The sequence below is a fragment of the Leuciscus leuciscus genome (assembly GCF_965113295.1).
Source record: "Leuciscus leuciscus genome assembly, chromosome: 25".
Taxonomy (NCBI): domain Eukaryota; kingdom Metazoa; phylum Chordata; class Actinopteri; order Cypriniformes; family Leuciscidae; genus Leuciscus; species Leuciscus leuciscus.
The window spans coordinates 24074008-24101910 of NC_138724.1; the positions used below are offsets into that span (position 1 = coordinate 24074008).

The 27903-nt window shown below is 37.9% G+C and overlaps 2 protein-coding genes across 2 annotated transcripts; both read right to left on the bottom strand.

Annotated features, from left to right (window-relative positions):
• Positions 1–1136: 1136 nt before the first annotated feature.
• On the bottom strand, positions 1137–6810 carry LOC309490686 (uncharacterized protein). The gene is made up of 4 exons (XM_082159893.1): positions 6643–6810; positions 6333–6526; positions 2559–2750; positions 1137–2473 (listed from the first exon to the last, which is right to left on the bottom strand). The coding sequence occupies exons 2-4, from the start codon at positions 6520–6522 to the stop codon at positions 2163–2165; spliced, it is 693 nt and encodes a 230-aa protein (XP_082016019.1). The 5' UTR covers positions 6523–6526; positions 6643–6810; the 3' UTR covers positions 1137–2162.
• Positions 6811–7731: 921 nt separating this feature from the next.
• accs (1-aminocyclopropane-1-carboxylate synthase homolog (Arabidopsis)(non-functional)) lies at positions 7732–26744 on the bottom strand. Its single transcript, XM_082159886.1, has 15 exons — positions 25839–26744; positions 21336–21940; positions 20182–20241; positions 19177–19247; positions 18996–19065; positions 18799–18865; positions 17602–17699; positions 17392–17469; positions 16465–16565; positions 12837–12926; positions 12467–12512; positions 12240–12381; positions 11376–11518; positions 11106–11259; positions 7732–9662 (listed from the first exon to the last, which is right to left on the bottom strand). The coding sequence occupies exons 1-15, from the start codon at positions 26434–26436 to the stop codon at positions 9256–9258; spliced, it is 2730 nt and encodes a 909-aa protein (XP_082016012.1). The 5' UTR covers positions 26437–26744; the 3' UTR covers positions 7732–9255.
• Between the last annotated feature and the right edge of the window lie 1159 nt (positions 26745–27903).

Sequence of the window (27903 nt, forward strand, 5' to 3'; positions counted from 1 at the left end):
GGTTTTCCCCTAGCGTAAGATATCTTACGCAAGTACGAGAGACCTCTCGTAAGAGAACAGCAACATATGCTGAATCTGCACAGTTGAACTAGGCTACTAACACTTACACGGAAATGAAAACAGTATGTGTCAGAAATAATAAAATATCATTTTATGACATTGTCCAATAAGTGAATACAAAGTTTTTGCAGGGAACAAGGACCAAATACCAAATTACCACAGTATTTTTGTAGTAGCCTAACTACTGTAGGAACTTTGGCTGTCCTGTTATAGGCCTAAGGGTAATCAGAAGTTAATTTTGAACAGTAGACCTATATGCCCTGACCAACGGGGTCACTTAAGGCCAGGCTAAAGTTAGCTGTCTTTTAAGTGGAAAAAGAGGTCCCAGCCTGGGAACAAACGATCATAAATAACACTCAAAAGCGTAGCCTACACCGCAGAAAAAGAGCACACCTGCTTGTCAGCATTGTGGACAGCGAGTGCCTCTGCTCTGACAGTTGCACTGCACTGAAATTCTCCTCAAACGATGATTTAAGTGGCTTCTTGCATCCAGAACACACAGCATACTCCCTTCGGGGAACCGTCGATGTCAACCGGTGTGCTCTCAATCTCCCGGCGTCACAACCTTCAAGGACACTCGAGATGTGTTCTGAGAGGGTCAATTAATCGCTTTCCTGATAGTAAATTAAAAAGACAAAACAATTCTCTGTGGATTTAATAAGCACTTTATTAAGCACTTCTAAAAGTACGAAACTGCATTTTAATTAGACCCGCACCTGATTAATGCACAATTAACACAGCCAGTTCATTCATCTCGACGTGGGTGGGATCAGAATGTGTAAACAAAAAATAAAATAAAAAGGAGAAATTTTGCTTTATTAATAACTAAGTGAACTAAATTAGTTTAGGTTGATTCACTAAAATTACTAAAACCAAACAGAAATAAATTAAAGCTAAATTAAAATTATTTGTATATTTATATAAAATATTGCAAAAAGAATATAACAAAAAGAAAATGCATACTTGTAAATCAGAAAACATATTTAAATACAAAATATAACTGCTTCTAATGGTCTCAGATGTTTGACCCCACCACCAGACAGACAGACAGATAGACAGATGGACACTGACTCAACTTAATGTATACATTTCATTTATTTAAAAAAAAGTACAAAAAGAATAGTTAAAATAGTTTATATAGACATGATGCTCTTTGTACTATCACCAGTAGAGAGCACTGTTGGCACTTTTTTTAAAAAAAGATCAACTGTAGCACCATCAAGTAGTGTTGAATTCTGCATTAGCACCTGGGAGTCCCTCACATTAAGTGTTAGCAGTATAAAAGTGCTTTGAGACTATTTGAATCAGGATATTCTGTAAAACTCTAGAAAACTCTGGAATTAAACAATCACAACTGACAAACTGCAAATTAGATAGAACAAAAGGTGGATCTTAAAAGTGTGTCTTGTTAGAAGAACGTTTATAATTCGTACGGTTTTTCAAATGTTTCAGTAATGAAATTTAGTTATTCAGATTGTTTATTATCAGGTATCAAGGAATGTGTTTGAGGTAACAATAACCGTACACTGCTTGAACGATTCCCATCGCAATCTATTCAGCCATTACGCTGATAAATTATTGCTATACATCACTTTATTATAGGTTTGCAAAAACAAATGTAGTGTTTTTTTAAAGATAACTGACATTTAATTAATTGTGCATACATATATATATATATATATATACACTTATTTTAGATGCTTAAAATGCATTTAAACTCATGAATTTAAGTTGACCTCCCTAAAAAAATTATTCGCTCATTGACAACTGCAGGCGACTATGAAAAGTTATGGAGAAATAATCGGTTGAAGATCCTTTCAACATTATGTTTCACACTTAGATTGTGAACTCTGATGAGTAAAAACCACATTTTGGGGCATCCTCGTCCAAGTACAGCTGTGAAATCACTGCCAAAGCCGGCACAGAACCTTAATATATCCTGTAGCTCTGTGTCCCATATCCTGGAGAACAGTTACAGGTTTCTTATCCTGGTCCTTGACACCTGTTTTGAGACACATGCTCTGCTCATATATTTGGCTACAAGACCAATGAGACCAGAGTCTCTTCTCTTGTGCATTTCCTTGCTACCTCTTTCCTCTCGTTCAAGGCATTGACATGTACCTAATGAAGTCAGGATGAGACTTGTGCTGTGAATGAGGGCAACCTTCACTAAGCGATCGTGCGTGTGCAACCTCCGGGGCATTCCACCACGTATCAGTGGACTTTATTAGCTCCGGCAGGATGTCAGGAACCACAAACTTCTCCGCCAGGAAGACTACAGGCAACACAGCCAATAGCAAACCCCAGCCCACCACTCCCAACCAATAGGACAGTCCAAGTCGAGTGATGTCATCCCTGATCTCATCAATATGTTGATGGGTGAAAAGCGTCCAGCAGAGAAAAAAGAAAAATCCTGTGGCGAGGAAAAAGAAAATGGGGAGAAGGTTAAAACATGTGCATTACATTTCAAAAAGAAAGCTAAATATGGAGGTACTGACCTGTAGGTACTAGCGTGAGCATTAGCAGGGAGGTCGGGTCAAGCGCCTGGCCTGCCATCAGCAGTGAGCGAGTGTTGGAATAGGAGCGCACCGTCTGAGACGTCCAGCAGAGGCCGAACATGAGACACAGCACTCCAGAGCTCACAGACATCAGGAAAGCGACCACAGCAAACACTCTCTCAGCCTCCAGAGCTGTTGAAAGCAGACCAAAACACCTTTAATATTCAAGAATTTAATATACAGCGAATTTGGTTTGGTATAACCTGCTCACTAGGGCCCAAGGAAGGGGGTACCCCTATTAACACTGAATTTAAGTGATGACCCTGTCTGTCCAGAAACTAAACAGCTATTGAGTTTAGACTCGAGTTAAATTATTTTATGATGATACTCCACTGAATGGACCCTAAGTGTATAAATTACCTAATTAATTCTATACAAAAAAGACAACATTACATACAATAACTTATATATAAATGCACACACACATTTATATTTATTTTATAAACAGTTTATATTATGTAATGTTAATGCAACATATATCTTAAAGTCTTATAGTCTAACATATACTTAAATCTATAGACCTAAAAAAAAACTATATATTTGTATACTTTGTAAAATAGGCTACAGTATATAATGTTAAGTTATTAATAATTCTAATTAATTAAGTCTTAATACATTAAGTCACGGCTTAAGACACTGTCCATGAATTTTTTTTGCTATAATTTTGTCAACCTCATGTCATTCCAAACCTTTATGCAAACCTGTATTTCTTTCTTCTGCTGAACACAAAAGCTAATATTTCAAAGAATGTTTGTTTTGGTTCCCATTTCACTTCCATTACATTTGTTTTTCCACATAACGGAAGCCAATGAGAACAAAAGCTGTACAGTTCACAACATCTCAAAATATTTTCCATTGTATTCCACAGAAGACAAAATGTTGACTATCCCTTTGACTGTTCCTTTCTTGAAAGAAATTATATCTGCGAGGATTTCCAGTCAGGATTTAGACCGTACCATAGTACTGAGACTGCTCTCGTTAGAGTCACAAATGATTTGCTCTTATCATCCGATCGTGGTTGTGTCTCTCTATTAGTGTTACTCGATCTTAGTGCTGCATTTGACACTATCGACCACAACATTCTTTTAAATAGACTCGAAAATTATGTTGGCATTAGTGGAATTGCACTAGCATGGTTTAAATCATACTAATCTGACCGTTATCAGTTTGTAGCAGTAAATGAAGAGATGTCTCATCGATCACAAGTTCAGTATGGTGTACCACAAGGCTCAGTACTAGGACCGTTGCTGTTCACTCTGTACATGCTACCATTAGGAGATATCATTAGGAAACATGGCATTAGCTTTCACTGTTATGCCGACGATACTCAGCTCTATATTTCTTCAAAACCTAACGAAACTTACCAATTCACAAAATTAACGGAATGCATAGCGGATATAAAAAATTGGATGACTCGTAATTTCCTACTTCTAAATTCTGAAAAAACAGAGTTTCTAATTATTGGACAAAAAACGTCCTCACGTAATAACCTAGAATACTGTCTAACACTTGATGGCTGCTCTGTTAAGTCTTCGTCGTCGGTTAGGAACCTGGGTGTGCTCTTTGATACCAATCTTTCATTTGAAAGTCACGTGTGCAGTATCTGTAAAACTGCATTTTTCCATCTTAAAAATATGTCTAAATTACGTCATATGCTCTCATTGACAAATGCGGAACAATTCGTTTATGCGTTCATGACCTCAAGGCTAGATTATTGTAATGCTCTACTGGGTGGTTGCCCTGCACGCTTAATAAACAAACTACAGCTAGTTCAAAACGCAGCAGCTCGAGTTCTTACCAGAACCAGGAAGTATGACCATATTAGCCCGGTTCTGGCAAAACTGCACTGGCTCCCTATTAAACATCGCATCAATTTTAAAATATTGCTGATCACTTACAAAGCACTAAATGGTTTAGCTCTGCAGTACTTGAGCGAGCTCTTAACGCATTATAGTCCTCCACGTCTATTGCGATCTCAAAATTCCAGTTGATAATACCTAGAATATCAAAATCGACTGCTGGCGGTAGATCCTTCTATTTAGCACCAAAACTTTGGAACAGCCTTCCTACCATTGTCCGGGAAGCAGACACACTCTGTCAGTTCAAAGCTAGACTAAAAACACATCTCTTTGACCTAGCTTTCACATAATACATTATAGACTTCTATAATTCAATGTTAGGCTGCATAGATTAGGTCAGCTGGAACCGGGAACACTTCCCATAAATCCTGATGTACTCGTTACTTCATAAGAAGAATGGCATCTACGCTAATTTGAGTGTCTTTGTTTATCCCGAGGTTTTCCCGCAGCCTGCCGGATCCAGGCCGTATCCAGATCTGATGAAGGACCTTCACCTGGAGCCGATGACAACGCAGTGCTGAAGTGCCAACTAGTCTCTCCCTATGGAGGATCCCTTTACCACTCTACAGATAAAGCGTTGTCGGGAAACTCAATTCGCGTATCTACCCCGAATTGATAAAATAAAATAAAATTCTGTATCAAAAATTATAAGGAAACACCAGTACTTTGTTTAGGCTTGGTTTGTAGGGAATTACAAACCTGCGCACATATATTCAAACGCACATAACTATAGAACCAATTCTTAATGCGCATGTGAACGCCATCAGCGTTTCTCACAGGTTCGCGTTTAAAGTCTATGTAGAGAGAATGGTGTCATCTTAGCGGCCCCTAATTTAATAACAAATGATTGTTGCGACGGAAGCGAATCAATCATAACTAACCTTAGCTGGAAATAACTTTACTAAAGAACCGCTATAAAGCCAAAACAATCTCTGTTACCATAAATTATACGTTTATCTCTGTAAAGCTGCTTTGAAACAATCTACATTGTTAAAAGCGCTATATAAATGAAGATGACTTGACTTGAAGAACATCCAGCATAAAAACCATGACAAGTAATTTCAGTTTGAGTGCTCTTGAAGAACATCACATTGTGAAACTATTTAAAACTGAACTGATCTGTCATAACGTCATCCATCATCATTTTCATTTGTCTTGTTCTGAAGAAGAAATGAACTGAGGGGAAAACCAGACAGGCTACAACTAATAAAACATGCAAATATTGTGAGTTCAGCATCTCATAGCCTTTCTGCTGCAGCCCACCGAAGTGTAGAAACCCCACCAACACAAAACCATATCATTATTTTACATCAACGTTGGAAATTTCAGAAAAATTCAGGAGATGTTTTCACAATTCCTCTCATTTGGCTGCTCTGTACTTCTCAGCAGGTCAAAACTTGCAAAAAATGCCACATTTCCTCTATCAGCCCCCATGATCAGACCGTATGGTATTTTTAGACTCAAAAAAGCAATGCTAGCAAAGGCCTAAAAAGTAAGATACAACAGGAATGCATTATTAATAACGTATCTTTTATAGAAGTCACATGAATGCAAGTTTCTAAGATCCAAAGCAGTTGTATAAAATGAATGTGGGCCACATGACGGCTACTGAAATGTTTCTGTCCCCCACGTGTATTTAAACAGGTCAAAGCCAAGTTAAAGAGCTTCGTCATGAACATATGGTTTTAGAGGGGGCACTAGTAGCAGTCATGATTCACTTCTTTCCCAATGCAAGATAAAATATGACCAGAAATATATGAAAATATGTATATGTATAGATAGATAGATATAGAATGACACTTCTGAATAGCTTTCATTCCCGAAGGTATGTGAGAAAAGCAGAGACATCACACACCTTTAGTAATGTCCTCGGTGGGCCAGCTGTTGTCCGGTGTGGTCTCATTCCCTGAGGACCACAGACCCCTGTCATCCAGCCACTGAGATGTCCAGATCGCATAGTTGATACACAAACAGCCCATCAAGCCAAGACATGATTCAATAAATCGAAAACGACTCCTCGAGTCCACCAGTTCTGGTCCTTGCATTGCTCTGATAATTAAAAACAAATAATAGTTAAACCTAATATTAACTGAACAAAGTTGATATTGAAGCTGGAAATTGTACTCAAAACAATACAGTTGTTAATCGCTGACGGGTTTCCTTACCTTGACTGGCTGTGAAGTCTTTAAAATGAATTCAAATGATTTGATTCCACACAGTACAACGACAGAGACTGATCACGTTCAAATATCAAATGAGTCAGAGGCGCAGAAACATCAGATTTAAGAGGATGTACAGACACGTTCTCACTTCCCCCTCACGATGCTGTAATATGAGACTGTAAAGATTTGATTCCCTCTGCCTACAGTGGAGACCCACTCGCAATGGAAACTCCCCCTTGCATAAACAGGTATACACAAAAACACAGGGGTTTCTGGGGGAATTTAACCACTCGCGTTGTGAAACCGTTACAGAAACCCCTGTGAGTCAGTGAGGTTTGGAAAGTGAAAATGATATTTAATAAATCAGTCTACAGTGCTCGGAGAAGATTGTGTAGCCTATATTTGACTATACTTGCATTAAACATCTAGAACTGGATTGTAAGAAACAGATACTAAAACTATATAACATACATACATACACATATGTACTGTGTATGTGTATATATAAAAAGATATATATACACACACGTGTGTGTGTGTGTGTGTGTGTGTGTGTGTGTGTGTATATATAGTGGTCACTTTGTAAAGAAACACTATGCGCCTATAGACGTAATACTCATGCACATGGCGACACAGTTTTCACAAATTCACGTTTTCTTTAGTTTACACAGAGACGATAACAATAAAAACTTGCACTTTCAAAACGTTTTTTAAAAGTTAGCATTTTCAGGTCCCCAAAAAAACAAAATGCATTTCATTTAGTTGAAAACGGTAGCATGTAAACGGCCCCTAACTTCATCCTTTTTTTGCTTTAATTGTCATAGTGGTGACACCAGAGTCTGAACCACAGTGACCATAGGAATACATCACGTGTTGCTGTGTCGTCACGGCAACGGCTAAACGGCACAGGAAAGAAAAGCTCTCCTCTCTCCGGCAAGGTGGGCTCACCGGAAACCCCTAAAAATGGTTGCTTCCTGTTGCTTGCTTCTGCCACAGAGCCGAGATCAGTTTTGCTATAGTCTTATGAACACATGCGAGACAGCGGCCTCTGGTCCCAGCTCGTTGTAAAGGAGCAACATAACACAATGAAAATATAATTTAACATAAAACATTTTAATTGACGATGAATTCATTCGTTCAGTCAGGAGCCCTTAAAACATTTAACACCAATGAAGATCTCAAACTAACAGCTTTCAAAGATGTTTTCCTTAGAAACTGAAAAACACCCTTGGTGTCAAGAACAAGGCATTTATGAAACAAATTCATCTTGTAAAGATAAGTAGTGCTGGAAAGTAAAGAAATATTTCAAACGTGAACTTTTATCCCAAAATTAAACAGCATAGTCAATTAAAAAGCTTTTTTTCCCCCCCAACAAAATCAAAAAAATATTTAAATCAATTTAGAGGGGTCATAATATACATTATCATTTCACCTGAGGTTCACTTTATACTGTTAGTAACATTTCATCTTTCTGTTTTTGTACATGTTGCACTCTCTCTGACACTTAGGTCCGTTTGCAGCCTTTAGTCAATAAAAGTTTTTAATTTAATAAAAGTCTCTTCACAAAGCTGCAACATTTCTTTTTTCTTTTTTTTTGCAACAGCTCAAATTGTTAACATTTTACTGAAAAGTTCAGGGGTCTTATCTGTCTCTCGTTTCAAATGTTGGGATCTTTAACAGGATAAATTTACTTGAAAAGCAATAGCATAAAATATTGAGACTTGACAGACTATCTTGAAAAGGCTTTTGTCTTGCTGCACTATCAAATACAGTTTGTATTAATGATATACGCAGTGATGCTTAAAGGGATAGTTCACCCAAAAAAATGTAATCGCGTCATCATTTACTCACCCTCATGTTGCTCCAAACCTGTGTGAGTTTCTTTCTTCTGTTGAACACAAAATAAGATATTTTAAAGAATGCCAGTAACCAGACAGTTGATGGGCCCCATTGACTTCCATAGTATGAAGAAAAAATAAAAAAATACTATAGAAGTCAATGGGGCCGATCAACTGTCTGGTTACTGGCATTCTTTAAAATATCTTATTTTGTGTTCAACAGAAGAAAGAAACTCATACAGGTTTGGAACAACATGAGGGTGAGTAAGTGAGGACAATTAAAATTTTGGGGTAAACTATCCCTTCAAGTAAATTTCTCGTTTTAAGGATTTCCTTGATATTTTAAGAGGAAAATTAATAATGGGATTGTTTTTGCAGCGAATAGCACTCTGAGAAGCAAGTTTTAGGTTCTGAAAGTTACAATATATTTTCACTTAAAAAAAATAAAATCAGTTCCTTATGATAAGACCCCTTTAAATCAATTTAAAGACAACAGATTGAATACTTAGAATTTGAAATGAGCCCAATTAAAGGGCCAGTCTCCAATTACAGTGACGGCCATGGTAATAACTGAAGTATAAAAACACATCCAAGAATAACAACACCTTCCTATACTGCTGCGGTGACTCTCCACAATTCTTTTTCAGTCTCTAATTACAGGGTTTGCAGTGGTGCCGTTTCTGCAATAACAGACTTTGTCTTTAAACTGTACATAAGGTGAACATATCATTCATTAAAAAAGTATTTGTTTTGTAACTTGTTTCTACCAACTGTCACTCTATTTCCTGGCTTTTTCTAGCAGGTCTGTGAAAACATCCAATTGCGTTGGGTCCTTTCCGGCAGCTAGCTCAGGCTTGTGCTTCTCCAGCCAATCAGACGAGCGGATCTGCTGCCGCAGAGTACCAATCAGAGTGTCCAGACTCTCTGAGCGGATGTCGGATTGGCCATTTAGAATCACAAAGCTCTCATCAGCCAATGAGACGGGCTCTGCCTTAATGTGCACAGTGTCATGTTTGGTTTGAGCGCTTGAGTTCTTGAGTGTTTGTTCTTTGCACTCATCTATTGTCTTAGCGTCTTCCCTCCTCGCTGTCCCGCCGCCGTCATCCCGTTTGTCTGTTGTCCGCTGTGTTTCAGGTATCGAAGAGTCCTGAAGCTCCTCTAATGCGTTTTTAATCCTCTGCACACCTGAAGAACAGTGATGTGAGAAGAATTAATGCCAATGTCAGATAGTTTGGGCACTTATTTAAATTGCTGCACAACACTTGCATTTTGATAAATTAGGAAATGTTTTTTATTTCGAATATTTTGAAGTCAAAAGCGATTTTTCATCAATCTGCAATATTATTTTTTAAATAATAGGAGTATTTGTCATAGTATTTCCTGCTTTGGAGGCAAAACTTAGTCACAAGTTTAGTCCCTGGCACAGTTTACCCCAAACCCTGTGAAACACTTTACCCCACAGATACCTTTTTTGGATACCTTCTTATCTTTCAAATAAAAAGGTCTTAAAAAAGGTCAACAGCTAAATAAAAATATACTAATAAAACAAAAATGTACAAATAAAGCAAAGTATGCAATGACTGTGGCAACTTTAACCATTGAAAGGATAACTATGCCAAAGTTATCGCTTTCCTTATTCAAACTGATTTTTTTTTTCATGAATATATGATGTACCTGAAGAATGAAAGCTGTGTCAAATACTTGAATATTTATATGAGCAATAGTCTTCAACTAGTCTAAACTAGTATTTATAGAGCCCATAGTCATCTTCATATCTATATCAGCAAGCATCATTTTGCATGAAAATATTGTTTCATTGAAAAAATGAAACACTACTTTCATATTGTTTTTCAATAATCCAAGCACTTTTTAAGTACCTCTTCAAAAATATGGCTATTTTTAAGGGTTTCCCAGGACTTCAATTTCAAAAAGTCAAAGTACTTAAAGCAGCACTCAGTAGCTTCGGGACTTCTTCGCTGTATTCTCGCTTTTTGCTCGCAGGTTTCTCTCTAGAGCTCCCCCCACAGCTTCGGAATAGATATTTGACAACACTGTCGTAAAAACTCGTTGTTGATTCTCAGACACCAGAGGCTATAGATCAAAGCAGATGGGACGTTCTTTAAAACGTCTTCTTCATTCGGGTTCGGACAGCGTGAGGAAGCGCAATAATGACAGCATTTTAGCAGATTTCTTTTGGCCGTAAAGCAATTGTTTACATCGCGAGACCTGATATCACGCGAGACTTCCTGACGCAGCGGCCGGCGGCCCGCCGGCTCAAAGTTGCAAGTGCGTATTTTCCGCTCACGGGCACCAGGGGGGTGCGAAACGACCACCATTCAACCCGAAATAAGTAATATAACCATTCCAATGACTCCGAAGCTGTTCAGTTAAGGTAAAAAAAGTTACTTAGTTCACCTTTAAAGCACCTTGTATGAACCCTGTTATTTAATAATTGTATCATTATTAATATTAATAAATAAAATGGTCACATAAAAAAAAAAAAAAAAAAAAAAAAAGCAAATTAGTGACAGCTTACCCACTGACACATCTGACCCCACTCCCCCTAACTACATACAAGATACTATAAGAAGATCAGAACTAAAATGTAAATGAGATCGATCAACAAACCTAGCTGTAGTTTGTGCTGTTGATCAGTGAAGATGATTCTGAACCAGCCAGGAGACCCACAGCTGAAGGCCTGACCGCAGCTCAGCAGAACCTTGTGCTTGAGGAAACACCTCCACACAGACAGCTCCTCAGCAAACGTCTTCTCCTTCAGAAACTACACAAACATCACACACAAACTTGTTGAACTTTAAAGAGTTTAGATGCAGATATCTGTTCTAAAGGTGCTGTGAGAGGTTATTCTGTAGTGTAAAACGCCCCCTGTGACCTCACCTTACTCAAATCTGCCCAGATGAAGAATCCCCCACCCCTGTGCAGGAAGGGTATGTCCAGTTTCTTCAGCTCTTCCGTCAGGAAGATGTGAGCCTCTCTTAGTCTGCGTCTGTTCTCCGGGAGGAACTCACTATTCAGCCAGTCTGGAAACAGCAAGAAAACTCCCTTAGGTCATTTGCTATTGTGAACGAATCATTCTTTTGAGTCAGATCTTGTCAATGAATCAGTCTAAATGATTTGTTCATGAATTAGGCTCTTATGGTTCTTGAGTTCAACTCAATGACTTATGATCCAGTAGCAATGGTTAATTGCCCACTGGAAGGAAAGATTATTAGGAAATAATGTGTTATATTTTGGCATATTCATGGACTTAGAAGGCTTTTAATGTAGTCATATAGACCATTTTAATTATACTTGTATGGTGCATTTTGGAAGCTTGAAGGCTAACATTTTAAAATGTAATTCATTCCTGTTTCAAAGCTGAATTTTCAGCATCATTACTACTCCGGTCTTCAGTGTCACACAATCCTCCAGAAATCATTCTAATATGCTGATAGAGAGACAATTTTCAAACTTTTGACCAGTAGTGTAGATACTTTGAGTAAGAATTAAGCCAGTATGGCAACATTTTTGAATTCCACAACAGCATAAAAACTTTTTAATATAGAAAAAGAGAGCCCTTGCATTTAGCACAAAGGGTTTAGTCCATAAAAGCATGGGGAAAAAACAACCAGAAACAGTACTATCCTTTTGACACAATGTGATTTGGGACACACTAATACTAATCTTGCATAATAGACAGAAAAGAAAATATGGGAACTGTGAATCGGAAAAATGTTAAAGCAAGGAAAAAAATGTGTGTACCTCTATCTCGGAAAAGCTGGGCCATCTGGTATTGTGTGAGTCCTGGGACTCCGTGGAAGGCGCCCAGCTGATCCAGGGCCTGTACCAAATCTCTGTTCTCCGAGTGGACCACGCCAACTCGCATCCCTGCCATTGCAAAGTCCTATATTTGTACATAACAGAAAGTCTGAATGCAGTGCTGCAATGCCAAGAATCCGAGGAAAGGCTTTTCTGACAGTTCAAATTACCTTACTGACGCCCCACATAACATGGGTTCTCTGGGGATCTGGCAACCTGTGGAAACATTGGTGTAGTTTGTGATGATTAATACAAACACACTCACATGCACCCTGAATAAAAGCAGCCATTTCTGAAATTACAGTAAAGATTAAAATAATCATTAATTTTTATTTGGACAACATTTTCATTTATGGGTGAAGTACACCTTTAAGTGGTTTGACTTGAATTCATTAAAATATTCAATTTAACTTGACAACTAATGATGTATACTTCAATTTAAGCAAAGGGCATATCAGATAAATATACACAAGACTAAGTAAATTAGAATAAACAAAACACAGAAATAATAGAGAGATAGTTTATGTGCATGTCTCTCACCCGTCCAAGCTGAGAACACTGTGAAAAGTGTCTGTCTCGCTGAACACAGAGAGCATGTAAATCTCATCTATGATTACATGAAGCTGGTGCCTGGAGCATGTGAGAGAGAAACAAAGCGTAAATGAGTGCAGTTGAGGCTAGAAATGAACATTCATATGACATGCGTGAACACAAATGCAATTTCTCATCAATAATGTGCAACTTAATGAAGCATATGAAAACATTTGGAAAACAATGTGTGATCAGAGACCCAGTTAGTTAGCCAACCAAAAAATGAAAAAAGATTTTTTTTAAATCGTTTACTCATCCTCATGTTGTTCGAAACCTTCAAAGAAGTTTTGATGAATGCCGTTTTACATACTGCATAAATATAAAGTGACTAGAGCAGCACTCTGCTCTCACTATTCTCTTTCATTATAGGGACAAAGAACAGCATAAGCATTCTTAAAAACTAGGGATGCACGATATTGCATTTTGGCCGATATTCGATATGCCGATATTTTCAAACTAATTTTGTCCGATAACGATACCGATATATATACACATTTTCCCCCTGATATATTTACACTTTAATTTTACTGAAGAGAAATCCAAGTCTCTCTCCAGTATCTTTACCGTATTACACTCATGTGTTGTAGATAAGGCAATACACAAGACAAACAAAACAACATTTGATTCTACCAGAGATGCTCACAAGTCTCTGAGCTAGAGTCCAAGTCAAGTCTCAAGTCTTTGAGCTAGAGTCCAAGTCAAGTCTCAAGTCTCTGAGCTAGAGTCCAAGTCAAGTCTCAAGTCTTTGAGCTAGAGTCCAAGTCAAGTCTCAAGTCTATTGTGGTTATAATAAGTGTTGCATCACGTACAGCGACCCATCCAGGCTACTTAGAACACTGCATAGCTATAAGGAATTCAAAGCATGTAATATGTTATTATGACTCCTTTATTTATTACAGTATCAGCTTTGATTTTGGTATATACTCAATGTAAACAGGCTATTGCAACATGACAAAAACACAAAGAATGCTTTACTTTTAAGTTAATATCTGTATTTTGCCTTGTAGCATGAACATACAGTACAGACCAAAAATTTTGTTCTGAAGAAAAAGGACTCCCTTGTCTGTCGCTGAATTATAATGAAAGGCCTTGGCTCCTATTGTGCTGGCTCTGTGGGGCTATAAGACCAAATATATAAAAATGTTATACCTTACACTTACAGTACTAACATTGACATATTCCTATTTAGTGCAAAACTGCAAAACATCACATTGTAGCTAAATGCAAAACACTATTGCAACGAACCAAATGATGTGAAATATACTATTATAAAAATATACTTTTATTGACCCCTTTCCGTGGATGAAAAACACTGAAAAAACACTGATTGATCGATATCATGTATGAGGAATATACATTTTGGTAAGTTGTACTGTGTCTTTCAACAGCGTCTTGTTTATTTACTATTAGCTAATAGAAAGGGTCGGTTCACGTGCCGTTAGGGATCTTGGATCTGTCACGTCACATTTACAAGCGCCAAAACGGTATTTATTGTTTGAATTTCGTAATAGAATTGACAGAATTTGAGAGCTGAGATTTTTTTTTTATATCATAAGTACCTGCTCTGTCTAGTCTGTCGGTCTCCGTGTCCTCTTTGCTTCGCGATTTTTCTGTGCGTGAGAAAATGGATGTGTGTCGTGTGAGAGCGTGTGAAAAGTGTCAATCGCGTGAGTCTCACGGTGAATGCGTGACAGTTGGCAGTTCTGTTGAAGTTTTTAAACCCAAAGCTTACGATGAATGGCACAGCAGCCAGCGGCCGGTGCAGTCGAAATGTTTGTTGTCCTCTCATGTGTGGCCGCGCGCCGCAGTTACGTAGAAGGGTTATAGGTAACGGAGGGAGGGGAATAACAGCGAGCTCGTCAGACGTTTCCTAATAATAAACATTGTTCACGAGTCCCGCAGCTCGAGTCCGAGTCGAGTCTGAAGTCTTTCGAGGACGAGTCTCAAGTCGAGTCTGAAGTCACGCTGTGTGCGACTTAAGTCGCACTCGAGTCCGAGTCTCAAACTCGAGTCCCCATCTCTGGATTCTACCATAAATGTATAATTTTACAAATGTAGACAGACATTCACCTCTGAAAAATAAGTAAATTATTTCACTTGGAGAATAAATGATATGCCAGTGCCACATTTTATTTTTAAGTTCAGACTTCAAACTTCAGTCCTTAGAAGTAAAATAAAAAAAAATAAATGTCCAAATAAAAAATATAGGCTACATCTGCTACTTGAACAGGTCTACCAAATGCTTCCCTGTTTTCGGTGCTGATTCAGTGGTGACGCGTTCATGTAACATAGCCTAAGGGTGCCGCTGCCAATAAAGCAACTAAAAGCTGTCACAAAGAACCGCAAAAGTAATGATTATGAATATGTCAAATATAGCAAGGAGACATTTTAATTGTTTATTAATAAACAAGTGTTTTCTGTCGGCTGCAAAGATGAAGTGGACGATGACTCGCGATCTTCGCAGTAGTGAACGCGCCAGAGAGAAATGCACATTTCGGATTACATAGTTTTCTTTCGTTTTGAATTGTTCTGTTTAAAAAAATTATTTCAAGCGTTCTGTAGATAATAGATATATTTCTCAGGTCTGTGAGGCAAGTAGGCTATGCTGAGTTTCGTTTCATTTATGAGACTAACTCCAGTTCAATCGCGGGCGCCTCCGTGTCGTGATATCTATTATTTATTATCTGCTTTACTTATTATTTATTAAATCCAGGCAATTGGTTGATGAAACATTGATTAAAATTAAGATACTATTAATACAAAATGAAATTCACTTAGAAAGGCTTTGTGCTTTCTGTTTGAGGTCTCTGTGAAAGTTTTAAAGCAGTCTCTTTTAGTGCCGCTTTCACGGTCGTCACGTGCACATAGGAAACAGGGTACCCTATCGACAAGGCTCATCGGCAGAAATATTCATATCGGCCGATGCCGGTGATGGTCATTTAAAGCTTTTATCGGCCGATACCGATATTGTGCCGATGTCATCGTGCATCCCTATTAAAAACAGCTGTTTTGTTACACAAAAGAAAGTCTAAGTTCAGAATAAGGGTGAATAATATATGATCATTTTCAATTTTGGAATCACTATCCCTTCCATATTTTTATATTGACAATTTCACTGGCTTCCAGATATCAAATATCTAAATCTGAATGAAACGGACAGACAGTTTCACAGACAGGGCTTATGTTAAGCCAGGATTAGGCCTTAGTTTAATTAGGGCATTTAAGTAGCTTTAATAAACATACCTTAGAAAAAAACATTACTGGTGTGCATCTTGAGACAAAACAATGACACTGACATATTTTAAGATATGTCAGTGCAAGTTGCTTTCAGTTAAAACAGCTGGAAAATGCATTTTATTCTGGGACTAGCTTAAGCGGTGAAACCGGGGGTAAGTGCGTTCGACTTGAAGCGGCGCTGTGCAGACCAATAGGTGTATAGAGCAGACGGCTCCATATGCTTTCAAATCGCTCTCACTATACTTTGACGTCATACACCGATTGGTCTGTGCAGCGCCGCTTCAAGTCAAACACACTAACTGTTTTAGTTCAATGCTTGTGAGAAACTGTTTGAACTCACATTTTGGCAAATTGTAGAAAGCTGGTCATCTCTTCAGCCGAGTACACTTCTCCAAGTGGATTCTGGGGGTTTAACAGGATAAGGGCTTTGATGTTCAATCCCTATATAAAGAAAATACAATTTTAAGGGATCCATACATTGAGTTTTAAGTGTGTACATTTGTTTGTATCTTTAAGTTAAAGTGTCTTCATTATGTATTTGAAAAGCTCCTAACTGTGTTATGGAGGTCGCCCACAATAGGTTTCAATACATTAAAAGGTCAGAAAACACTTGAATTTTCTCATAATAAACATTGCACATCACCTCATTTCTCAGAGTCTGAAAATCTGAAAATGGTTAGTTCGGAGATTCAGTCTTTATATATCCCTCCTTTCCGAGAGACTACTCTGCTCTTATTCGTTAGACGACCCAGTCTGTTGTGAACTTGTGATTGGTCTACCGTTTACAACGAGTGTCGAAAACAAAACGGCGATTACCAAATCTGAAGTTCACCACTGGATCTTACTCAGCACTTGATACACAATGATACAAACCGTAACGACAGTGTCAATTCCAACGCAAGTCCTCATCCGCAGTGCTAAAAATGACCTTCTCGACATGTTGACAACACAAACCTAACTCTTCCAGGCTTCAGCTACAACTACAGTGTAGACGTTGTTCACAGGCAGCCAATGAGGACCATAGGCTGGCATTATGCAAATTTGTTACATTGTTACATACGTTTGTAACAGGAAGAGAGACTGGAATTGCTGACGACTCGTTTCAGCAGTTCAGAATCTATTCTTTCTTTTGGGAGACAATAAATGTATTTATCGTGCACATCTTTAAAACTTTGCAGACCTTTTACATTCACAAACATCTACATTACACACTGCATGAAAGGTAATATTCAAAAACGCATAATAGGAGCACTTTAAATAAAATAACCTCTTTTTTGGCATCTTTAAGGGAGTTCTCCAGTTTCTCAACAGTAAGCTGGAAAGGTCTGACATCACTTCCTGTGAGCTGCACAAACACAAAAATATACAAACAGAAAGATAAACAGAATAGCCACACGAAACAAAAATAAAACAGAAAACTACTGTAACATGTCAGTGTTACATTATTAAATCTTACACCTGAGCTTTCGCTAAGCACCTGATTATAAAGTGGCACATGGTGTAGGATGACACTGCTGTACAAGCCTACGTCCTCCGTTATAACACCATAGAAGGGGGACGGGATGAGAATGGCATCTGTAAAAGATGAAAAAAAAAATTGGGAAAATGTCCTCAGATGTGTGTTTAAGATTGATGCATTGTTAAAGAAAATCACTGAAATGGAGAAGTTGAATTCATTCGGCTGAGAAAAATCAACTGTTCAAGTACTTTCTGTATGAAGATATCTTACACAGAAAAGTTAAAAGACTGCAGTGAGTAACGCACAAGACAGGAAACGCATCAGCAATCGGTCATGTCACCGACACTGATGGTTATCAACCTAATTGAATCTATTTGAACCAAACTGAACAATTACTGTCTAACCTGCCAAATACAAGAGCTGAAAAGTGATTTAGAGTTGTTCCCTGTGTCCCCTGTGGTTGGCTGATGCTTTTTTCGAGTTATAAACAGAAACTGATGTGTACAATTCCCAGATAACTCGACACAGATTCAGTTCAAATAATATAAAAAACAAAAGAAGAAATCAAAGAAGTTCAAAGTCCAAGATCCATTGAGAAATTTTTACTTTACATGAGAATCTTCAGTAAAACATTTTTTCGATGGATCTTGGACTTTGAACTTGTTTGGTGTGTGGATTCCTTCTTTTGTTTTTTATATCTGTAAACTAAGCACACATTATCAGGTAATATTTTCAGACACATATAGTCACTTATTTTGTTTAATTTTGCTCAATTTTGATTTTAATGTTTACACAATTACTAAAAAAGCTAAAATTTTTACATTAAAATATAATAAAATGTACATATTTTCTCAAATCAATCCAATACTCTGTAAATACTGTAGAAATTGTTTATCCATATCCAATGATTTCAATATATTTTGAAACACAAAGGAAAACATTTGTTATTCGGAAAGCAGCCAATGCTACTGGTCTATGCTAGCCATTTCAAAATGGCTAAATATGAACTGATTAATTTGTCTGGCCAATATACCCTACCATTCAAATGTGCATTCAGCAAATTCAGCATTTAGTGTGATTTCTGAAGGAACATGAGATGCTGAAGACTGGAGTAATGATGCTGAAAAATCAGCATATTCAGCAATTCATAGTAAGTATGAGATTGAGAAGACAAAAAGTGCAGTTGTATTCTGTAGTGATCAGATGGTCTCATACCTCCTGGGTCACAGAGCGTTGCAGCTAAAGCCGAGAACAGAGACCCACAACCGTTCATAACAACAACCTGCAAAAAAAACAAAGACAATAAGCATGTGGACTGGATTTATCTTTCTCAAGAAAGAGGAAGACTAACAGAAATAACACAGATGGTTTAATAATATCATGCTGATGTGTGCAAAAGCAGAAAAACTCACATTCTCTGGTTTTAGAGGTTTGGGAGAATGGCAGTAGTCTGACAGGAACTTAGCAACTTCCTCTCGAAGGCTTTGGGGGAAAAGAATTCAGACACGAACATCAATACTGTGAAATAAAAACCTAAGCACTTGATTTCAAGGAATTATAGTTTCTATACAGTTATGGGTATTGTAAACTTACAAACTGTGGCCTTTCCAATCGTGGTATTGTAAGAAAGCAGGGTCAATGTGAAGCATGTCAGGTCGCATCAGCTGTCGGAGAAACCAAGAATCACAATGTGCAAAAAACATTGAAAAGTGATATCCAGGCAGTGAGACAATTCTTTATATTTTTGTGCATGCAAAGATTTTTGAAAGGCTTTCTTTTTGTAATAACACTTTATTATTCTTCTGAAGACAATGCAAGTGGCACTTGCATGTCCAAAACTTAATAGGGTGGTTGCTAGGACATTGGTATGCTGTTGCTAAGGTGATCTGAGTGGCATTTAGCTTGTTTTTATTCATGGTATGCGGTTGCTATAGGGCTCTGAGAGATATTCTGAGAGATTCGGTTGCTAGGGTGTTTTGGGTGGTTGCTCATTGGCTAAAATAGCACATCCTCAAGACTCCATGATATTGTGATATATAGCTCACATTCTTTTTCTAAAGTAAGGGAGTGCTTACATGACACGGCTGTGTCTGAAATCGCCCCCGTAGCCTTAAATGGTGGACTATTTGAGGGGACAGCCATTTGTAGTGGTGTCCAAAACCAAGTGGACGTGGACGTAAAGTGGACGTTATTGAGTGCACTCGTTCAATCCCACAATGCACCACCAAAACGAGTGTACAACTGATGTACGTTCAACAGCTAGAGAATACCCATAATGCACTGTGAGAGTCGCGCCGTATTAATTCCGTGTCTGACCAGAAGATGGCGCCCGCAGCTGAATACTCCATTAATTTTCCAAACTGCTTGTCTAATGTGGCTACAGCGTCATATCATACAGGAATAATCCCTACTTAATTATTACATTCCTTAATTAAGGTTTATTTATAGTTAGTTACTAAAAAAAATTTCCATTTTTAGTACATCGTTGTCGTGTAAGCATAAGTTTAACAGGTTTTATTCACCCACCAGACGAAAAAGAAAAAGAATGAAAAAGTATCTTCGCTAATGAACGCAAATCAAGTAAATCACATCTCTTACCCTTTTCTGTAGGAGGTCAAAGCATAGCTTGTTTTCACTGGTTCCCAAGTTTATAATGCCCTGAAATAAATAGTATAAAAAACCACAGCAAATTACCACACAGCAGAAGCTAGATAAACACACACACAAAAAAGTGTATTCAAATGAGAAAAACCACAGATTTTCAGTTGAATTTCCCAGAAGTCCCAAGAGACTTGTGGCCACTGCGTCAACCAAAGCAGTGCCTTAAAACCAAGACTTTCTTTATACAAGGCTTATAATATCAGAACAAGCGAGAACTCTCAGAGAGAGACCGAATTGAGACCGAAGTGACTACAGATGGGTAGTTGACATAAAATGCAGTAATTTGTCTCAATAATCTCTAATATAAGCAGATTTTATGAAATCATTAAATCAGATATTACATGGAATATTATCCTGTAATTGGAATATTGTTTTAAAAAATTTATGTCAAACTGCAAGATGATTTCAAATGAACTAGTTAAAGAAAAAGATTATTAAATTTTACAAAAAGGCCAAGCACAGAAATGTTCACTTGAAATTAAATTTTGAAAATATGAAATTTAAACTGGGTATAGCCCCTCTTAACTAACTCATTCTTATTCATTACTATGATTTACTACCATGTGGGCCTGCACTGTGCAGTAAAATGTTTTTTGTTTTTTTTTACTGATGGTGTATGTCTGAATTTGGAAAAATAAATTATACATTTTACACCTTTATATACTTACACTACATTCAAAAGTGTGGGGTTTGCAAGACATTATACCTGTCTTTAATTTCAATGCTGAATTTAAATATATAGAGAAAATCTTACTGCCCCCAAACTTTTGTATACATTCTACCCCCTATCTATCTATCTATCTATCTATCTATCTATCTATCTATCGGTGTTGTCTAATTGATAACTAATCACATCTAACATAAAAGTTATATTACATATTTACAAACTTTTATGTTAGATGATTTGCCAGCACATACATATATAGACTATGACATGAGAAACTTTCCCTAAATAGTTATGCTGATAATATGATTTGTAATGCAAATAAAAATGCAATAAATTAAAATGTAAACTTGCAACATTTTCATTAAATTTTGAAAACACTGATAATGAATAATAATAAAGTGGTACTGTTTCCAGGGAGACTAACATGAGGGTTTGAATTCTCGTCGTATTTGTTGTCATGATACTGGTTGTAGCCTTCCCGCAGGATTCCCTGGTGCAGCCGCATGCTGTTGCCCCGGCGAGACAGGTACTGGCTGTACTGGGGTGTTTGATCACCCCAAAGCATGTTGGGTACAGCTTTGGCACTGTTGGGTATCAAGGTTTGTGAGGAGCTGGGCACAGGGGGCATTTCCCTGCTGGTGAAGGCGCTCTGGTCTTCCGTCCCACGTGCCGAGCTCAGGACTCTGGTTAACATGGACATAAGACGAAACTCATGTTCTCTCTCTTGCTTCGCTCGTCTCTCCTCCTGCTGCTCCCTCCGTTCCTCAGCCCGCGCCTCCTGCCGCATCCGGGCCTCCTCCAGTGCGAGGAAACGCTCTTCTGCTGTCTGCTGCCAGCTTAGATACCCAGCCATAGCGCTTGATAACCCCCCATCTGCCCCACGAAGCACCCGCCGACGCTTCCTCTGATGGAACGATCCGGAAACCCCTTCCTGGTTACCATGGCTACCTCCGTCTCTCATCACCATGGGAGCAGTTGCCGGGGATACACCTGCACCGGAGGAGCCAGTCATGTTCTGGTCACTGCAATCTGTAGTGTGATATATATATAAAAAAAAAACATTAAATCAGTCCTGTTTAAAGTAAAAAAATGTAATAGTAAAAAACTCATCAACTGATAACATAATTAAGGATTAAACAATCCTCTCAAAATTCTATTAAAACAACAGTTGGTGTGATAACATGCCAATGCTGTCGAGAACATCTGCAGTGCTGAAAGTAAGGCACTGGATAACAAACAGTGCCAACAGCAGACACAACAATTCACTTGGCATAAACACTGCAATGCCTATGCACTGTTAAACCGCACAGTCCGCCTAAATGAATATGGATTATCAGTTAAAACTGGTAGGTCAGGTCCATTGATATGTATATGTAGATGCAGGGCTCTACAGTGCGCCCATTTCACTCGCACATGCGAGTAAATATTTCGGCGTGCGAACGTGAAAACATATTTGGGCGATTTTTCTATAGAAACAGCTGCAAATACATCATCATGAGGAGGGGCAGAGTAGGACACTATATTACCGCAGGGCTCTACAGTGCGAGTAATTCACTCGCATTTGCGCCTAAAAATAGTTATGTGCGAACTTGACAAATAATTTACGAGCACAGTGCGCGAGTGACGGGATGTTCTCAGTACACTGAACAACAGCGCGATGAAGCGACGCATACCATTGGTTTCACATTGAAAGCAAGCAAGAGGACGGGGTCGCAACTGCGCGATTTGAACATAACATGATGACGCGCTTAACTTTATTCGAATGAGAGCGATGATTCGCAACCAATGAGCCAATCACTGAAATAGTGTGGGAATGGGCGGGAACTGCTGGATTTTATGTGAGAGAGTCAAGTGACTCTCCCCACCGGTGCTAAAAATAAAGGTGTGAGAGCGTGTTATTGGCTATATGTCATGTTATAGCCAGATATGATGACGCTACTGCAACACGCATCACGACAGATGAGCGATCTATTCATCAAGCCAACGCGCAAACTGCCTCAAATGTAAGTGAAAGTAAGTCGTAGATGCTCAACACACAATCATATTCATTAATAGTAAAAAAACGAAATGAGATTAGGCTACAGTGCTGCTGTCGCTCTCTCCTATCGCTGATTTTGAAATGAGCTTTTGATCAATAAAATGCAGGTCATATCTGTTGTTTTTGGTGACGTGAACTCTGCATAGGCCTACATTAAATCTGCATATAGCGCGGGAATAGAAGATCCGATTTATATCAGTTTTGCGAAAACACACTTATGTGACTAACGTTAGGTGTAAATGGAATCGTTTTGATCAGTAAAAACCAAGCGGCAACATTCTAATCTGAAAAATGAAGCCTACCCGGAAGTGCGAAAAACTGCAATACATCGAAAATCCGCTAGGGGCAGGTCCCAAAAGGGAGCAAATGTCCATACACCCCCATGTTAAAATGTCTGTTTTCACAGCATAAATTCATGTTTTTACAGGTTGGTCCCATGGACTTTTATTGTATTTTTCGATAGGTTCCGAGTGCCTGACAACTGTGAGGGGGGTGAATTTTTTTCTAACTCGTTAGTTTAGATCGTATTTAGATATAAAATGTATGACAAATAAGGGCGTGATTGACAGCTTGATTGACAGCTGACAACGAGCATAGGCTGCGGCGAGTGGAATTCCTGAAATTTGACGTCTCGGCCATGATCTGACACAACACATCAGACCTGTAAGTTATCCTTTCTGAACATTTGTATTGAAATATGGCGCCGCCCATACCCCCCATAAACGGTCTCAAAACCGTTCTTCAGAAGTCTATGGGTGATGTCACAGACGCTTTGTCCATATTTTTTACAGTCTATGGTAAAAACGCAAGTAAACAGGCCCCTACACCATAAAAAAAAAAAGTCAAGTAAACACTTAGTGAGCTAGATACGCAACACAGTATGAAGCCTATAGTCATTATCTCAAAAGACCAAGTGCAAAAAAACAAAATGAGGAACTCAGGCACACTATCAATACTTGCAAATGAGTATCAACATTTTATTAGCAACGTTTAGGTCCCACCAAAAGAACAAGTGCAGAAACTGAAGTTACGACCAAATCAGTCAACACTGAGGACAGGAAGACGACAAAAACTAATTTGAGGACAACTTAATGTAGTCTACTGCAAGTACTGCAAAGGAAAAAAGCAAGCGGGCATTTGTTTTGTTTTTAGCACTTTATACTTTATTGAGGTGTTCATTCTTTTTATATATTTTGAAGTAGCCTAAAAATAATAATTGCATAATTATTAAACAGGTAGTTCACCCAAAATAGAAAAATCTGTAATTTATTACTCTCCATCATGTCGTTCCAAACCCGCAAGACTTTCACTCATTTTCGGAAGACAAATTAAGAACCTTTTGATGAAATTGAGAGATTTCTTTCCCTCCATTGACAGCCTACACAACTACCACTTTGATGCTTTCGAAAAAAGTTCATAAAAAGATCATAAAACTAATCCATATGAATAATCAACTTTTTTCACTGTGCTCCTATATTTCTCTGTGTGCTCCTAAATTTTTTCATTTAGGAGCACATGTACTCCTTGGGAAAAAAGTTAGCGTAGAGCCCTGAGATGCCACATTCGAACGCTCCAGATACTTCAGCACGTATTCAGCGTGTCACTGAGACTCACAATGAAAATCAATAATGCCATGCCACAACATTGCGCAGCAACATTTCACAGGTTTGTGTTATTATATGCATTAACAATATTACAGGTTTTTACTATGGTACTTTTTAATGGTTTTACTTTTATTATGGTAACTTTTTAATGTTGTGTGCTGCTGAAGTCTTCTGCAGATATAGATATTCATATTCCAAACCTCTAAGACTTTTGTTCATCTTCAGAACACAAAGGAAGAACTTTTTGATGAAATCTGAGCCAGTTCTGTACTCTCCATTGACTTTTTATTCACATTTAATTCATATGGATTAGTTTTACGATCTCTTTATAAACCTTTTGAAGCATCAATGTGGTAGTTGCGTAGCTGTCAATGGAGGGACAGAAAGCACTCAGATTTCATCAAAAATATCTTCATTTGTGCACCGAAGATGAACAAAAGTCTTACGGGTTTGTAACAACATGAGGGTGAGTTGATGATGACAGAATTTTCATGTTTGGGTGAACTATCCCTTTAAAAATCTTGATGTTTTTCAACTTTTCAAGGCAAAAAAATTCAATTAAATTGAACAAAAAAAATGAAAGTAACTATATAATGCTACAAAACGATTTCTATTTCAAATAAATGTGGTTCTTTTTTATACCTTACTCTGTTTATCAAAGAATTCTGAAAAGAAAAATGTATTATGGTTTCCACAAAAATATTAAGCTGCACAATCAGTTTCAGCATTGATGATAATAAATGTTTCTTGAGCAGCAAATCAGAATACTAGAATGATTTCTGAAAAATCACATGACTCCACATGACAAATTAAGCTGTCATCACAGGAAATAATTACATATTTAAAAAATATATTATAATAGAAAACAATTATTTTAAATTGTAATAATATTTCACAATATAACTGCATTATTATATTTTTTATCAAATTAATGCAGCCTTGTGAGCAAAAGCGTATTTTTTTAATCATTAATTAATAGAATAGAGTAGATTAGAATATTACAAACCAATTGGTTATGTATAGTATTACATCACATGCCACATGTCAGACCTACTGTCTCCTCAAATAACCCTTATTATCGAGTCACACTCCCATACACACTCATCTAGGCCTATATCTTTCTAGCCATATAGGCAACAAGTGCCTGTATTGTGCAATATCTGTGTATACTGTGTTCACTAAATAATGCAGATGCTGTTTGGTTGCTGTTGTACTGAAATCACTGACATGCATCCATAAACATCCATGTTTGTTTATCTATTCATCAACTGATTGTGTATGATACCTGATGGGGAACAGATGACATGCGTGTTTCCCTGCTCTCCGTCCATCTCAGCTTGTTCGTCTGTGTTTGGACCAGCATTTTTGTGTTCAGCACCGGCTTCATCCTCCTCATCAACAGGTCCGAACTCGTAGAGCATCTCGGGAGGGCCCGCCGCTTCATCATCCGAGCTCATCACCTCCGTCTTGATCTCCAGGATTTCGCCTGGTCTGGGCGGGTTAGTCTCTGACCCCTGCAGTCCGATCACCTGGTTCGCAACCGAACCGCTCCACAAGGGCAAAGTAGAACCCGAGGTTGCGGCTGATCGGTTACTCTGAGCCCTCTCCATCAGCTCGTAATACCTCGCGGATCTCAAAGTCTTCTGTTTGTACTCAAGCTTCAACTTTTTGATCTTCTCCCTGCATTGATCCCCGGTCCGGTTGATGCCCTTCTGCCGCAGAGTGCTGGCGATTCTGTTGAACACATGCTGGTTTCTGAGACAGGTTACCAGCTCGGTTTGGACCGGCACGTCCGACCAGATCTGCAGCAGCTCCAGTACCTCTGGTTCAGACCAGTTGCTGCCGCGTTCGTACTTTTTACCGTACACGTGAATCAAATGCATCGCAGCACTACAAATAAAGCTACAGTGTTATATTTATAGATTGCTGCAAATATGTTCACGCATTGGTATGGCACCGCGTTTATGTGACTAAAAGCAAATGCATTAAAATATTAAAACTCCAGCGTGTGTTACTGTAATCAATCATCTAGAACGAGCACTGGTCGCCTACTTTACCCAGACCGGAACCAGATTCCTTTACTTTCTAAAACAGTCTTGGTGCATTTTCAGCTCGATGCTTTTGTTCTTTTTTCAAACAAGTCCTGATACATCCGGGTTCACGGCACATGCGTGCTGTCCTTATTCCGGGATAAATTTGGACCGTGACAACAAAGAACGGCGCTGCGCATGCGCTGAAAGAGGCCCGTTGAGGAGACTCACTTGTTGCTCGGGCGCGCCATCTAGTGATTACATTAGCATTTTGAGCCACTGCGCGATATTTATTCACATTTACTTATTAGTGAGGTGGATTGGCATTTGTTTATATTATTGTATTAGACAACAAACAAATTAAAATATATTATAATGACAATTAATCTATTTTGTTTTTTAACTACTATGTTGTATTTTATATTAAAGTTACAAAGATTAATACTGTAATAAATGTAATGCTTATTGTTAATGTTTGCTAATTAATGTTAACTAATGGGACATTATTGTAAAATATTGAAAGTTTTCTTATGGTGATTTTTATTATTGCAGTATTATTCCTACTGGACATACCTTCATTGTTGTGCCCCTGATATTGCTCCAATTGGATTGCCTGTGAAATATTTGTTTTCCCCTCCTTTTTTCTAAAAGAGATTGAAAATGTGATGTAAATAAAGCATGGTTTAGTATTTTAGGAAGCTGCAGGGTTAAAACAAGGCAGCCCTTTTCATTTATTTTTATAAAGGATGCAATTTATTTTGTAGAGATTATTTCATAATAATTAAAAAAAATATATATATATTTTTTTAAATTCATTTTATACTTGGGGCTTTTCCCTCCTAGCCTATATGAACTATAATAAGCCTGTACATTTGCATTTATTTTTCATTTAAAAAAAAGTTGTGATAACTTTGGCAATAAAAAAATAAATAAAAAAAGTTTCAAAATAATAACAATAAAAAAAGAGCTGCAGGGACTAATAAAATCAGCTTAGCAGGAGTAGAGCTGGGTCAGCGAAGAGGAATCCTTGAGTGAAATTCTGTTTTCATTTCGTGACTTGCATGCTTCTGCTTTCGGGGTAAAAAATATTGGCAAAACTGTTAATCTAATTTATGTCTGTCAAAGCAAAAACGATGCTGGTGATTACATGTAGCCCTTGCTCCACATTGAGAAGGATCCAAATGTAATTAATTAATTCACAGCAAAAAATAATGATAATTATGTTATCATTTACTTATACCCTCAAGTTTATGAATCTGACTTTCATTGTGTGGAAAAATACTCCATGAAAATGAACAGTTCCTAACATTCCCAACATAT

Bases quoted from the DNA above. Each gene is read 5' to 3' on its own strand.
- LOC309490686 (XM_082159893.1), bottom strand. From the start codon at position 6,522: ATGCAAGGACCAGAACTGGTGGACTCGAGGAGTCGTTTTCGATTTATT. The intron at 2,751-6,332 runs GTGTGTGATGTC...TGCTTTCAACAG, and splicing joins CACCGAGGACATTACTAAAG to CTCTGGAGGCTGAGAGAGTG. The intron at 2,474-2,558 runs GTCAGTACCTCC...TCCTCGCCACAG, and splicing joins GCTCACGCTAGTACCTACAG to GATTTTTCTTTTTTCTCTGC.
- accs (XM_082159886.1), bottom strand. From the start codon at position 26,436: ATGCATTTGATTCACGTGTACGGTAAAAAGTACGAACGCGGCAGCAAC. The intron at 19,066-19,176 runs GTAAGTTTACAA...TTTCCCCCAAAG, and splicing joins GATTGGAAAGGCCACAGTTT to CCTTCGAGAGGAAGTTGCTA. The intron at 17,470-17,601 runs GTGCTTAGCGAA...GTGTTTGTGCAG, and splicing joins ATGTGCCACTTTATAATCAG to CTCACAGGAAGTGATGTCAG.